At 47.6% G+C, this 15,958-nt stretch overlaps 1 protein-coding gene across 1 annotated transcript in view; it reads left to right on the top strand.

Moving 5' to 3' along the window:
- LOC311239736 (uncharacterized protein) overlaps nucleotides 1–15,330 on the top strand; it is a gene marked incomplete at its 3' end in the record, with an annotated part of 95,758 nt that extends 80,428 nt beyond the window's left edge. The window contains exons 11-13 of the mRNA XM_084338432.1: nucleotides 5,499–6,645; nucleotides 10,801–10,906; nucleotides 15,177–15,330. Coding sequence (XP_084194558.1) covers nucleotides 5,499–6,645; nucleotides 10,801–10,906; nucleotides 15,177–15,330 — 1,407 coding nt within the window. The remainder of the gene's footprint in view (nucleotides 1–5,498; nucleotides 6,646–10,800; nucleotides 10,907–15,176) is intronic.
- Nucleotides 15,331–15,958: the final 628 nt, after the last annotated feature.

Raw genomic sequence — 15,958 nt, 5'->3', positions numbered from 1 at the left:
TAGTGAACAGCATTTCTTCCTTGGCGATGCAATATGTCACATTCATCTTAAACTTTACCTCACGGAGATCAGCATCATCCGCTCTGGTCGTGTTTAGTCAGCGAGTGCAAGAGGGTGCCGGCCCGCTCAGGAGTTTATTTAGCGTTGAAGGCATCCCGGGCAAGAACGTGTCGATGGGACGTATTGTGTTTATTAATGTTATCCCTTTTTAGGATATTGTTACCCGCGACATAGGGATTCTCTGATCGGATCTTTTCCGGAGTCTCCCGGCACCAGTGACAGAATAATAATAGCTGTGCTTCCTCATTAAAAAATATCCACGGAAAATCATTTTCCCACTCTGCGTTATATCTGTACATCTTGTTAATCTTCTCCTTTTGTCTCGTTTCTATTAACGGTGGTCCCTCTCGGGCTCGTTTGGGGTTTTGATCTTGTACTTCTTTTGTTGGATTTAATACCTTAAAAAAGCGCTTCATCTTGTCGAAGTCACCCAGTCAGTGTACATTGAGCTCGCAATTTAGTCGCGGGGATATTGTTCGCTAGGGATTATGGGATTTGGTGTTTGATTATGGACTCTACGCGAGACGGGACATTGTTTTTAATCGCACGAGACTACAAGTACCAAGTGGATAGCGTGGCGCTGTGGTCCATTCAATTTACCGTCACACTTTCTTTTTTTTTGCTTGCGCCACGGGCCATCGCACCAGTGCTACTAAAGTCAATTCATTCATCGCACAGACTGACGTCAGTGTCGCACGTGCAATATATATGTCGCACTGTACAGGCCTGCCTCTGAGCTATACAACTGTGAGTAAAACTCTTTAAAAGTGTTGTTGATCTTTTTCGAATCAGTAGTGACTGTTCCCTGTCGCGTCTTGATCGAAGGGATATCCGAGAAATGATCATTCGAGCGTATCTTCATTGCCAACAGATGGCTAGGCCTGGAACCGTGAAAGTAGTAATTTTGCCTTGTCCTATGTATCAAGAACTCAGACTGTTGTTTAAGTATGGAGTTTATTTCTTTCTTGACTATCTTACGTTGTCTGTTTAGTCGTTCATTATAGTTAGTTTGCAAAGATGCGTATAGGTCCGCGTATAATGTTTCCAGTCCTTCTAGTTTTTTTTACCGGGATTTACGCAAATTGGAGGCGAAAAGTGTGACATGACCCCTGATAAATCCCTTCAATGCGTTCCACAGGACCCTAGGGTCTTCGACCGTGCCAACATTGATCTGCAAGAATTCAACTAGTTTACTCCTGAACTCAGTACAGAAATCATCGTTCTTTAATAAGGTTGAGTTAAAACGCCACCTGGGAGCTCTCGTGGAGAGCCTGCCAAAGGTTGCCATAAGGAAAATCCCCTTGTGGTCCGAGAGAGCCAGGGGAACCAATGAGACCTTGAAACTATCAAACATATTAGGGGATGCGAATGCATAGTCTATTCGAGAGAAGGTTTTGTGTCTGGCAGACAGGTGAGAGTAATCCTTGAGGGTGGGATTGGATATGCGCCATAGGTCTGCGAGCCCCGTGTCCTTGGCCCACATCCTGAGGGCCTTAGAGGACCGTTTTTGGTCGCTTGTTTCAGAGGACCCAGACCTATCCATCTCCGCATCCCAGCACGCATTAAAATCGCCACCCACAATGAGAGCGTATCCAGTAAGTTCCAACATATTCTTCGTGATTGTATTATAGAACGCTGAATCAAATGTGTTAGGGGCATACAATGCTATTATTGCCATCTTCCTATGAGAAAACTCAACTTTTGCTATAGTAATCCTTCCCTCCGTGTCCGACCACACATCCAGGACTTTGATATCAAGGTTACGTCTTGTAACTATGACGACTCCTTTTGTCTTATTGTCGGCTGAGGATGAGGAGATAACGTGATATTGTCGATTTGCTAGCCTTGACACATCACTCACCAATAAATGCGTCTCACTAAGGAGAGCAATGTCAATATTTCTTCTCTTCAATAACCAAAGGACACTGGCACGATTAGTGTGGGGCGTTAAGACCCCCTGCGTTCCAAATTAAAATATTCAATTTAGCCATGGTCGAATTTGTCTAAATGCGTGGAGAACATACCAGTGCAGCCAGGCTGAGGACAGAGGCGCTGATCCAGGCGGGCCCAGACGGTCAATCCCAAGAGTTCAGAGGAGGAACAATTACACACATATAGGACAACAGTACAGAAAACACAGAAAAATACCACCCCAGTTACAACCCCCCCTACTTCTACTCTATACCCTAACCCACCCATCCTAATATTAACCCTCCTATACCCACTCTCCAATCCCCTCCCTATGCTCCATCCACTAAGGATGGTCATCTTCCTATCGTTTCCCACTGGAATCATGGATCCAATAAGACGCTCTCCACTCCGACCCCCTCTCTAGATAAACCCCTGATTAAACCCCCCACTAGTCCAATAAACAAAAATAAAAATAAAAAAAATTAAATAAAGTTATTGGTCGAAAACAAACGTGAGCCTTGGCCCTAACATGAGCCAACTATAAGGGAAAAATTTGCTATTATTATATAATAACTCAACATCATCCCTGTAACCAACTATTTCCGAATCTGCGTATCAACGTCGCAATGCTATAGTACAAATGGATAAAAGAAAATTTTAAAAATTAAAGCATACCAGAAGATAGTCTAAGGCAGGACCCGATCACAGTTAAATTGTGCAAACAGATGTCATTTAAAGAGCAACAATAAAAAGAAAAAGAAAAAAGGGTTATTGGTCAAGGTGCAAGCATTTCACAGTCCCTCTGGTCAGGCACAAAGGCTGGAATGACATAATCCTATATAAGAATAGAAGTAAACACCTTCAGTAACCCGGGGGTAGTAATAAGCTATACCTGACACAACCTGTTATTATATATTACATATATATACATAACCGACCTTCAACGACCGGAGCCTAAGGCTCAAAAACAGCCAAACCCCGTCTAGACAAGGAAAACTAGACCTAGAAACACAACAAAACAGATCAACCGAAGGTGTTACTATGAGCCAACTATAAGGGAAAAATTTGCTATTATTATATAATAACAACGCCATCCCTGTAACCAACTACTTCTGAATCTGCGTATCAACGTCGCAATGCTATAGCACAAATGGATAAAAGAAAATAAATTAAAAAAATATAAAGCATACCAGAAGATAGTTAGGGCAGGACCCAATCACAGTTAAATTGTGCAAACAGATGCCACTTAAACAGCAACAACAGCCAAAATACGTAAACATTAACGGGTCCCGAATGACTCGGTGCGGGCGATAGACATAGCATGCTAGTTAGCCCGAGGCTAGCGCGTAAGCTAGTGATGAAACCAGCCAGCACGCTAGTATCTGTTATGTACATTGTCCAGCTAGCTCGCTATCTTTCATAGAGGCGACACACACGTACGACCATGAGGTCAGCATTAGCAAGTAACAGAAGTCACTGGGATGCCCCGTTAGTTTGGATGGGCAATGGCCAGTTAGCCTGTTTGGGCATGACAATAAACATTTGTGAGTAGTCCGCCCTATCAATGTATTTAGGCCCACATCGCCACGTCACTCACCCGACACAGTTATCAAGCTACGGTCTTGGCTATCCCCCCGGGATATTCCTCCGCTTTAGCCAACGACCAAAATGATCGACGATCATCGCCCTTACACAGCACAGATAATCTCGCGGGGGAGAATAGCGTAGGCCTCAGGCCCAATTTCCATAGCCTGGCCATGACCACTTTGTATTCGCCTCTCTGTGCTTGAACCTCCGGCGTAAAGTCTTCGAAAATGGCCACTTTGTGATTGCCCAGACCAAGTTCACCTCTCCTGGCACGGGCCGACCGCATGATGAGCTCCCTCTGTTGTAGCCTGTTTAGCTTAACAATGATGGGTCTCGGCTCCTTGTTCCCTCCAGGACTGGTCTTGCCCGCTCTGTAGGCCGACTCGCACATGGGCGGGCTGGGGAGGACATCCTCCCCCAGTATTTTCTGCAACAACTCCGGCATGGTCTCCGAGAGACGACCTCCCTCACTGCCCTCCGGGACACCAACGATCCTGATGTTGTAACGTCTCTCCCGGGACTGCATTTCCACAATTACCGACTGTAGTTTGGCAACTTCAGCCTGCCTAGCCAGCAGGGAGCTCTCCAGACACGCCAGCCTCTCGTCCTGTTGTGAGGCCTCTGTCGTTAGCGAGGCTAGTTCGTTAGCATTAGCCGTGGAGGCAGCGTGTAGCGACTCCATCTTCTCTCTCAACGGGTCGACCGCCAATCTAATTTCCTCTGTCATTGCCCGATGAAGGGTATCAAAAAATTCCGCCTGTGCTTTTCTTTGTGTTTCAGCGAAGCGTACCTCAAAGTCTGCATGGAGTTTGGTCATGACCGAGAGAACAGCTTCACTTATTTCACTGATTCCGGGCGAAGGCGAGGACAGATTCGGTGACAGTCTGCCGGCTGGCGTGCTCATGGCTCGGGTCTCCATTAACACTGCAGAAAGTTGAAAAAAGTCGACGAAAGTAGTTGATACTCGACGACTCAACAAGAAAACCAATAACAAATAAAAATAAAATAAGGACTAATGGGGAGAAAAGTGTATTTTTGCACGATAGTAGGGAGCACTCGTGAAACACGTCCTACTCCATGAATGCCTGGCTCCGCCCCCACTGAGGTGTTGTCTTAACGTTATATATCCGGCTAGCAGTAGCTACAGATAGCTCCTGATATCAATGTCTTATAACATTGATTCGATGCGTATTCGGGCTGAGGGCTTGCTGAATGTGATTTATACCAATACTAGGGTCCAGCTGCAGCGCCGGAGAATCCTGGTCGTAGCTGGAGGCTACTCAGTACACACAGACAGTGGAGCTGTTTGCAGATAGCGAGCATTTTGACTTGTTGCGTGGTGGCGATGTCTCGCAGATAATACAAGTACAAGTCTAATTATATAATATATATATTTTATATAAAAAAAAATTATATAAAATTATTTTTAATGTTTTAATAAAAAATTATCGGGATCGGTATCGGTCGATATGGCTCACGACGATCGGTGATCGGTATCGGTGGCAAAAAACGTGATCGGGGCATCCCTAGTCTTTATAAGGACTGTTCATCCCAATGTATTTGCTTCCCCAGTGTGTGTCTTGTCTCCATTTTGTTTCTTCCCTCCAGCCAGAACCCGTCCTCCACCATTGGTCCCTGCCCTTCCTGCCCCTCCATTGGTGGACTTCATAGCAGCTCATCACCGATTGGTGGATGGGTAACATAAACGTTGGTCTGTCATTTCCATCAACCAACGTTTATGTTACAGCCCTTTACCCTTAGACCTCAGGGGTCATAACATAAATGGGGGCTCGTCCGGGATCGGGTGATGGTTCATGATTGGGTGCAGGGAACCTGAAACCCATCCACCAATCGGTGATGAGCTGCTATGTAGTGCAAGGACACACGTCCCCCGCCCCTCAGGGTCTCACGCTGTCTCTGTCTCTCTGCTCGTTTTACAGTCACCTGTGAAGAACGGCAATCCATCTTCCTCGTTGTCCTTCTCCTCTTCCTCTTCCTCATCCTCCTCCTCCGCCTCGGGACCGACTTCCTCCTCGTTGATCTCCATGGCAACCATCGCTGCGGGCGGCGCTGGGGGCAACAGTCTCCTAGGCAACATGGGCGGTCTGCTCTCCAACACCTCGTCCGGCAGCTACAGCGTCGTCACCCAGCAGCCTCCACACCCGTCGCAGCAGCAGCACCATCACTACCCGACGCAACACTCATCCACGGCTGCCTCCGTCACCAACCCCAGCCCCTTGAACATCAGCCTCCTCCCCGCCTCTTCGTCTGCCCCCTCGCCCCCCAGCCTCAGCCCGCTGGGCCCCCTCGCTTGCCTCCCCCAGCCCCTGGCTCCGTCCACGCCGGCCTCCAACAGCCTGGGGCTCGGGTTGGGCCTCTCTCTGGGGAAAAGCTCCATAGCCAGCGGCCAGATGTCCGGCGGTCTGGGGCAGATGTCTGGGGGTCTGGGGCAGATGTCTGGGGGTCTGGGGCAGATGTCTGGGGGTCTGGGGCAGATGTCCGGGGGTCTGGGGCAGATGTCTGGAGGTCTGGGGCAGATGTCCGGGGGTCTGGGGCAGATGTCCGGGGGTCTGGGCCTGTCTGGAGGTCTGGGGCAGATGTCCGGGGGTCTGGGGCAGATGTCTGGGGGTCTGGGGCAGATGTCCGGGGGTCTGGGGGGCCAGATGTCCGGCGGTCTGGGCCTGTCTGGGATGCCGGCGTCCCTGAACACCATGGCGGGCCTGATAGCGGGTTCCACCCCGGCGCCCTACGCGCAGGCCGCCTCCTCCGGCGCCGTGGGCAGCGGCTTCCCCGGCCCTCTGGGTGGCGGCACCGTGGGACCCGGAGGAGGCCCGACACTGTCGGCGGGAGGTCTGCTGGGAGCCGCGCCGGGCCTGTCCGCGGTCACCGCAGGGATCCTGGGGTTGACGGGACCCTCTCTCATAGCACCCACTCCGCTAGGGGGCCTGGCGCTCCGGGGCATGGGGAGCGGCGGAGGCAGCTCGGGGGGAGCACCAGGCAGCGCTGTGGGAGCACTGGGAGTCGTGGGAGGACCCTCATCGCTCTCCGCCAGGTCGCCCAGCACACAGAAGCAGAACGGCAGCACTAGTGAGTGTCATACATTTACATTTAGTCATTTAGCTGAACGCTTTTATCTAAAGCGACTTACAAGTTCTGTGCGACAAGACAGCAAGAAGGGTACAACTCTATCAGCTGAGTAACAATGTTCATCAAAGTGTTGAGTGCTACAGTATAGGTTAGTTTATTAGGACAAGTGCATGACAGTAAGGTTAGTTAGGGTTAGATCTTTTTAAAATTTTATTATTATATATATTTTTTCCGATAACGGTTGAAGAAGTGCGTCTTTAGTAGACGGCAAAAGATTGGACGTGTTTTGGCTGTCCTAACTGGGATGGGTAGTTCATTCCACCATTGTGGGGCAAGGACTGAGAATAGGCGGCTTCTCCTTGATGACCCTCCTGGAGCTTGGATAGAAGTAGGTCTGAGGCGGCCAGAAGATGCAGAGCGTAGGGGTCTTGAGGGTGTGTAGTTAGAGACCATTGACCGGAGGTAGGCGGGAGCGGTTCCCTTTGCCGCACGGTATGCTAGATCGAGGGCCTTGAAGCGGATTCGTGCAGCAATGGGGAGCCAGTGCAGGTCCCTAAGAAGTGGGGTGACATGGGCCGACTTCGGTAGGTTTGAGATCAGGCGGGCCGCTGCGTTCTGAATGAGTTGAAGAGGCTTGGTGGCAGTGGCCGGGAGGCCAGCGAGCAGTGCGTTGCAGTAGTCGAGGCGGGAGATGACTGTTGATTGGACGAGGAGTTGGGTGGCTTCTTTTGTCAGGAAGGGGCGGATCCTTCTGACGTTGCTCAGGAGGAATCTGCAGGTTCTGGTTGTCGCTGCGATGTGAGCAGTTCAACTGGTCGTTGAAGGTTCTTGGCAGTCAGGGACGCGGTCACAGCTGCATTCTCGACTGTGATGGACAGGTCGGTCAGGGGGGAGGTTTTGGCCGGCAGGTGGAGCAATTCTGTTTTGCTTAGGTTCAGTTTGAGGTAGGGCTGGGCGATAAAACGATAACGATAACTATCGCGATAAATTATTTCCTCGAAATAAACATGAAACGTGGTCGCAAAGTTTCGATATATCGATTTTCCAAGCTTGGATATGAGCACACGCACTAACAACCAATCAGTGAAGGAGATGGCCGAGAGCGAAGGAGACCCGCAGTGCACCTCTGGGTAGAGAGGTAGGACTCTAGTAGTAAACAAGGCTGGCTAGGATAACTAGCTTGCACGGCACTATTTTATATATTTACGTGCCGAGTATGTGTGTGGCGTGAATTCTGAGGCCACGTTTATAGTAGTGTGGGGTATACAGTGGTATACAGTGGTATACAGTGGACAATGTACTATGGGGGTATTTAGTACATTGTCATGAGATACTCCGCTTGTCGGCTAACTGCTAACGTGCGCGGACTGATGACGACATCAACATTCGCAGCAGCAAAACAAGTCTATTATATATATCTATGCTATTAATAGCCCGTCCATCGCCGCCGGGCATAAGAAGTTAATTAAACTTGACAGACATTATATCGACGATAATTATCGATATCGAGTTATATGAAAATAATTTTATAATTTTATCGCGATAACGTTTTTGGCCATATCGCCCAGCCCTAGTTTGAGGTGGTTGGTCGTAGGGCTGGGCGATATAACGATAACGATAATTATCGCGATATATTTTAATAATCGATATCGGGGGGGGGGGGGGGGGGGGAAATGGATTTTTTGACCTGCAACAGGGCAGTTTTAAAACCAGAGACAGTGGACAGACTTGTCTTTCTTGCCTGCAACTTAAAGTAATGGCTTTGCTTGTCCAAATGACAATACTGACCAAATTGAGATTTATTTTTCTCTTGTCCATTTATTTAGTTTGCTTTCTAATTTAAAATACAGTTTGAAACAGTCTGTACACAGTAGGCTATGTGTGCTAGCAGAACTAGACTCCAGTCACGAGTCACGGTGCACATGTGCGGTGGTTTGTCCACCAAAAAAGCGCCAAAAGATAGAAAAGAAACTAGCAGAGCCAGAACTGTTCAACTCCCCTGGAGCCACAGCCAGCAGAGAAGCCGGTTTACTTTTGCTTTCAAACCAGCTGCAGCCTGAGAACTGGAGTGTGGGGGGATGTAACACTAAAGATTGCGGCAACGACCAAGAATTGCTGCAAAATAAACATACATCTGTTGTTTAAAAAAAAAACACAGGGTCCCTCTCCATGACACTTGGTAGGAGCGGTCATTCAGGTATGATGTCAGCCATGTCAGCGCAGAGCCAGCCACTCCCATTCCTGCGAGGGCTGCGAGGAGGATCTGATGGTTGACTGTGTCAAAGACTGCAGATAGATCTAGGAGAATCAGGACAGAGGAGAGGCCAGAAGTGAAGTGCCTCTGTGACCGCAATGAGGGCCGTTTCTGTGGAGTGGCCAGTCCGGAAGCCTGACTGATTGGGGTCTAGGAGGTCATTCTGTAAGAGATAAGCAGTAAGTTGGTTGGATACAGCACGTTCAAGTGTTTTAGAAAGGAAGGAGAGAAGAGAGACAGGACGATAGTTGCCTATGACGGTGGGGTTCAGGGTTGGTTTTTTTATGAGCGGCGTGACTCTGGCTTGTTTTAGGGAGGTGGGGACCACCCCCGAGTTGAGTGAGGAGTTGATGGTTGCCGTTAGGAATGGGAGGACGTTGGGCGGTTAGGTGGCCGAGCGGAGATTGCGTTCGTCACCAGCCCCGGAGCTGAGCTGGATTTGCCTGTTCGAATCCAGCTCACAGCTCCGGGGTTGTCACCAGCTTGGCTGGCCGTCTGCACTGATACAATTGGCTGTATTAGAGGGTGGGAGAAGCTGGCGGGGTGGGTCCGGGTCGTTGTAAACAGCGACTCCTACAGTTCGGTCGGGGCGCCTGCTAAGCGCGGATTGGACGTGAGGGGGATAGTGTGGTCCTCCCACACGCTACGCCCTCTCAATGAGAATCCGCGCTGCCAGGTGAAAAGAAGCGGTGATTGGCTGGACGTGTGTCGGAGGAAGCACGTGGTAGCCTCCACTCTCCCAGATGATCTGACTGTGGGGGGTAAGTGCGCAGCGACCAGGAAGGGACTGGGAATTGGCATACGACTAACATTGGGATGGGAGAAAATCGGCGGAAAATGGAGGGGGAAAAAGACCAATAAAAAAAAAAGGGAATGGGAGGACGTCTGGTGCTATGGTCTGGAGGAGTGGGGAGGGTAGCCGGTCCAGCTGGCATGTAGTCGGACGGTTCAACGTTACCAGTTTCAGGGTCTCGGCTTCTGTAATGGGAGAGAAAGATGACAGAGTGAAGGATGAGGTTCTCGATTCAGTATTTGGAATGGGTGGGGGTTGGGAGAAGGAGCTGCGGATGTTCTCCACTTTTTCCTCAAAGAAGTTCGCAAAGTCTTCGGCAGAGAGAGATGAGGGAGGAGGGGGTGGCGGGGGGAGTGAGGAGGGAGGAGGGAGGACATGGTAGCATGCAGTTTGCGAAGGTTCTTGGCAGAGGCCTCGATCCTATGGTGAAAGAAAGAAGCTTTGGCATTAGTAATGTTTTTGGAGAATGTTAACAAGAGGTTGTGATATGTGTCGATGTCAGCAGTGAGGCGTGACTTTCTATACTTCCTTTCAGCTGCTCTCAGGACCTGTCTTTGTTCTCTCACTGCATCCGTCAGCCATGGACTGGGTGGGGAACAGCGGGCAGGTTTCTCAACGAGGGGACAGAGCTTGTTGAAGGAGGTTGTAAGGGCTGAGAGGAGGGTGGAGGTTGCCATCTCTGTGGAGAGAGCAGAGAAGGTGTCACTCAAAGGTAGAGCGGATAGTATGTCAGAGGAGAGGGTGGAGGGGGATAGGGAGGGCAGGTTGCGTCTGAGTGAGACTGTTTGAGTTGGGGTGAAGACCTTTCGGTTAAGCATGAGAGTTAGTGAGAAGGATATGAAGGAATGGTCAGATACATGTAGGGGAGTTACCGTGGTGTTAATGATGCTGGAGTTACGGGAACATATGAGATCCAAGGAGTTGCCTGCTTTGTGGGCTTTGTGTCAGTCAGTCAGTGGATCACTTTGATTAGTCAGTTAATTAGTGGGATATGATGATGATGTAACTGTGGGAGGAGCTACAGTCAGCCAGGAGGTAGATACGTTGATTAATACTTAATCTAATTGAACCAGAAAATAGAACATCATCATGTTGTATTCCACCACAGGTTACAGCTCTGTGGTCACAGACAGCACAACAGACTCCGCCCTCAACAGTGCCAGCCAATCACAAGGCAGCCAATCCTCGTCATTGACATCCACAGCCAATCAGCCGTGAGTATGACGTGAAAGGTTTTCCCATTGGTGGATACAAAGAGTGTATATGTGTCTGACCATATTTAATCCTTTCACTGCCACACGACAGCCGGTTAACCCTTTCACTGTGACAATACAGAAGGTTAACCCTTTACTATCACACAACCGACGGCGATGCTCCTCGTGTGGCAGTGAAAGGGTTAATGAATCATCATCAGGAGGCAACATGAGCACCCTCCACTGGAACTGAATTAACCCCTTAAGCCCGACGAGACCGGTACCGGTCCCAAAATGACATCACGTCATAAATCAATCTCTCCTCTAGACTGTTTGACAAAAGTAGCGTTTTATTTTTCAAACGTATTCAAGTATAAACATTATAACCGTGTCACAACAGCAGTTATAATGTATATTATCATCAATACGTTAGTTTACCAATAGGTTAAAGTGTTATTAGATAGATTTTCTAAGGACACCGAGAGCTTTCGATCACCGTTGGAATTTTTCCGAACGACACTTCCCAAAAGCCTCTATGGGGTTTCAAGCTAATTACTTCTGTATGAATTATGTTTATATCTCTTATTACTCGGGATAATAAACCACAAAACGTAACGTTATTGGTATATATTGAAGCGCAGTTAGTTTCTCTTTCCTATTTTTAGCATGTAGCAACAATTAGATTTGAAATTAGTTTCAAAATGGTTGCACCCTGCGTAGGGCTGGGCGATATAACGATAACGATAAATATCGCAATATATTTTAATAATCGATATCGAAAAGAAAAAAAATCGAAAAAAAGAATATCGATTATTTTTTTTATTTGTGACCTGCAACAGGGCAGTTTTAAACCCAGAGACAGTGGACAGACTTGTCTTTCTTGCCTGCAACTTAAAGTAATGGCTTTGCTTGTCCAAATGACAATACTGACCAAATTGAGATTTATTTTTCTCTTGTCCATTTATTTTGTTTGCTTTCTAATTTAAAATACAGTTTGAAACCGTCTGTACACAGTAGGCTATGTGTGCTAGCAGAACTAGACTCCAGTCACGAGTCACGGTGCACATGTGCGGTGGTTTGTCCACCAAAAAAGCACCAAAAGATAGAAAAGAAACCAGCAGAGCCAGAACTGTTCAACTCCCCTGGAGCCACAGCCAGCAGAGAAGCGGTTTACTTTCGCTTTCAAACCAGCTGCAGCCTGAGAACTGGAGTGTGAGGGGCTGTAACACTAAAGATGGCGGCAACGACAAAGAATTGCTGCAAAATAAACATACATCTGTTGTTAACACTTTGATCGCCGGGGTTAAATTCATAATTTACCATCCGTCGCCATCTCTATTTGTCTATGGAGAAGGTCCCCTTCTTTGCAGGGCTATAACTTTTTAAATTGTATTGCTAAATTGACATTACTATGGCCCATTCAACGTCCTATATCTATTGTTCAGGGTGTAGCAACGTTATACTTTTTCATTCACATATTCATACTAAAATACGGTCTAAAGTATAAGTATGTTTTTATCGTTTTCTGCAGCTTTCTCCAGAACTTTATTTATAGCGCCAAATGCATTATATTGATGATGAAATACAGTTTGGTAGGAATCTGTGCGAGATAAAAAATGTCAACTGGACGTGCTTCTAGGAGTTACTACGTATCATCTGATGATGACCGGATGGGGGGGGGGGGTCGTTTATAATTCCGTGGCCAACGTTAGATGATTCATCTAATGTGGGTGATCATTAGAGCAGTTAGTATCGAAGACGTTAAAAAATAACGCTGAAACTCACCGTAGCTTTTTTTAAATTCTATTGCTAGAGATTGCCATTATTAGGGCCCATTCAATGTCCTATATGTATTGTTCATGGTGTAGCAACGTTAAACTTTTTCATTCACATATTCATACTAAAATATGGTCTAAAGCAGGGATCGGCAATAGGCGGCCCGCGGGCCAACATTGGCCCGCCAACAATAATTTCTGGCCCGTCAGATTATTTTGAGAATATGATATTTATTTGACGCACGGGAAATATTCACTCGGGACGCCAGGGTGTCTTTTATTGTTGTATTGTTGTATAGCTGTATCTATCTACCGGCAGTCATCAAAAGCATGTCTGTCACTATAGCCAATTGAAATGCTAGAAATGGTCAGGTGGACTGGGAGAACCAATGGAATAGTCCCACCGGGCCCTGTGTCTCTTTCCCTAACGCACTTTCACTTCCGCGTTCGAGATGCGACTCGCGAGCGAGTTGAAGAAAACAAAACAAACATATTTGGATAGCAACGGGGAAATATAACGCTTCTTTTAATAAACAGGAGCCATACTTAAAATACGGGTTTATCGCAACAGGTCGGTGATTCTTGCGTGCCGAGCCGACGTCCTCTCTGCATAATATGTGGCGACAACAACAACAACAACATTAACAACGAGGCAAGTTGGCAGATAAAGTAGCTGCATTCAACGCCAATCTGGAATTGGAGGGCGGCGAGTGGATATGACATGTTTCAAACATTAGCAGGGATTTTGGAGGACTTAACAACAAACAAGGAGGTACAATATGGTGAGTCGTGTTTTCATGCATTCTGATCTGTTCATCACCCGCCGGCGCCGCGGTGATCTGCAACAGCTGAGAGCTGTTCATGAATGAATGGATGAGTGAGAACTTTGTTTGGCGGATTGCAGAGTGGGTGCAGTGCAGTGCGGCGCAGTGCACACGGTTGTTGGGGGGATGCAGACCAGAGAAAAACGTTTGTCTTTTTTCAATATCAGTATATTAAATTAGCCATTGTTTTTGATCCTGGCCCGCCAAGCAACGGCTTGGGGAAAATCTGGCCCGCCGCAAAACCTAATTGGCGATCCCTGGTCTAAAGTATAAGTATGTTTTCATCTCTCTCTGCAGCTTTCTCCAGAACTTGATTTATAGCCCCAAATGCATTATATTGATGATCAAATACAGTTTGGTAGGAATCTGTGCGAGATAAAAAATTTGAACTGGACGTACTTCTAGAATTTACTACACGTCATCTGATGTTGACCGGATGGGCGAGGGGGCGTTTATAATTCCGTGGGCAACGTTATACCATTCATCTAATGTGGGTCATATGTTCATCATAGCAGTTTATATCGAACACGGTAATACTACACGCTAAAACTCACCCCAGTCTCCTCGGGCCGTTGGGCGATCAGCGTGGAGTAGACAGTTTTCGATTATGGGATGTTGAAATGCCCGATCTATTTACAGGTTGTATAATAGTATATACGTCCAAATCATGTTGTTCTTTCGAGTTATTTCCACCGATCGATGTTCACTGTGTGAAGACGGAGTCTCTCTAACATTAGCGAGTGCCCGGACCACATATGGAGTGAGTCCTGCCGGGTTAAAGGTTGATATCCGGTTTCGATCTGCCGATCGGCCACCAGATGGCGCTCTTGAACCGCTAGAGGGTTGAGAGGAGATCAGCACTGTGTGTCAAGGCTCCGGAACGGAAATATGATTTCGATCACAGATTTTTGAAATATTGATATCAAAGACGAGTTACGGCGTCCTCGGCAACTTGAGCATGGCGGGGAATGACGAGTTCCGGCGTTTTCGGCAGTTAAAGTGTTAAAATAAAATTGGTTGTACAAAACACCCGTATGTCTCCTTGAGGTTTCCTTAAAATGTTCACCTAAGTATTCAAGGTTTTCTCCTCATCTTAGTCGTATTATTAAAGAGTACCTTAAAGTTAGTTAAACCGTTGAACAAACAAACCTTAACAACCAAAGTAAGGAACAAAACATCCTCTCCTACCTCTGGCTGGATATTAACCTCTATGGTTGAACTCTCCCCCTCTCTCCCTCCCTCTGCTCCCCCTCTCCCCCCTCTCTCTGCTCCCTCTCTCCATCTCTCTCTCCCTCCCTCTGCTCCCCCTCTCCATCTCTCTCTCCCTCCCTCTGCTCCCCCACCCCCCCTCCCTCTCCCTCTCCCCCTCCCTCTCCCCCCCCTCTCTCCCCCCTCCCTCTCTCCCTCCCTCTGCTCCCCCTCTCTATCCCTCCCTCCCCCCTCTCCATCTCTCCCTCCTTCTGCTCCCCCACCCTCCCTCCCTCTCTCTCCCCCCCCTCTCCCCCACCCTCCCTCTCTCCCTCCCTCTGCTCCCCCTCTCTATCCCTCTCTCCCCCCTCTCCATCTCTCTCCCTCCTTCTGCTCCCCCACCCTCCCTCCCTCTCTCCCCCCCTCCCTCTCTCCCTCTCTCCCCCCTCCTCCCTCTCTCCCTCTCCCTCTCTCTCCCCCCTCCTCCCTCTCTCCCCCCCTCAGGAAGGACAGTGGTCCCAGTTTACTGGCTTCTTTGACCTTGCCCCCCAGCTCCCCGTCACCATCGTCCTACAGTGAGAGTAAAGCCGTGGGTGGCGGCCTCCTGAACGGACCTCTGTCCTACACGCAGGCCTCTGACATCATCAAGGTGAGGTGACCAGGCCCTACCGCTAGGGCACAGGTAGGGCTGGGCCATTCATCCATATTATCGATAATTCGAATTAATGATTTGGGACGATTTTGAAAAACTAAAATTGATAAAAAAAATAAAATAAAATATAAAAAAAATTATTTTACAACAAGTGATGTTTGGTGAAAGTTAGATTTGCACTTTATTAATCCCAATAGGGAAATTCATTCTTGTTTGATGATCAAGAGGCACCTTTTATTTGTTTTAAGTGAAGTTTGGTGAAAAAGCAGGTTATTGCACTATTAATCCCAATAGGGACATTCATCTGTGTTTGATCAAGAGTAACCTTTTATATTATATATATATATTATTATAAAAATATTTTTAAGTGAAGATTGGTGAAAGTTAGGTTTGCACTTCAATCCCTATAGGGACATTCATCTTGGTTTGATACTTTTTTTTGTGTCAAATAAAAACAACATCTTTTTTTTAGCTCTCAAGAGAAGAAAATCGATTAAAATCGTAGATCAGATTTAAAAAATAATAATCTGGGATTTTATTTTTAGGCCACATCGCCCAGCCCTAGGCACAGGTACAGGTGTCTCATTTAAATACCACATGTTATCATTCCATTTGGGCTGTGGGGGGGGGGGGG

This window comes from Notolepis coatsorum (assembly GCF_963971535.1).
Source record: "Notolepis coatsorum genome assembly, contig: SUPER_13_unloc_1, whole genome shotgun sequence".
Classification (NCBI taxonomy): domain Eukaryota; kingdom Metazoa; phylum Chordata; class Actinopteri; order Aulopiformes; family Paralepididae; genus Notolepis; species Notolepis coatsorum.
This window is presented reverse-complemented; position numbering and strand designations above follow the sequence as displayed.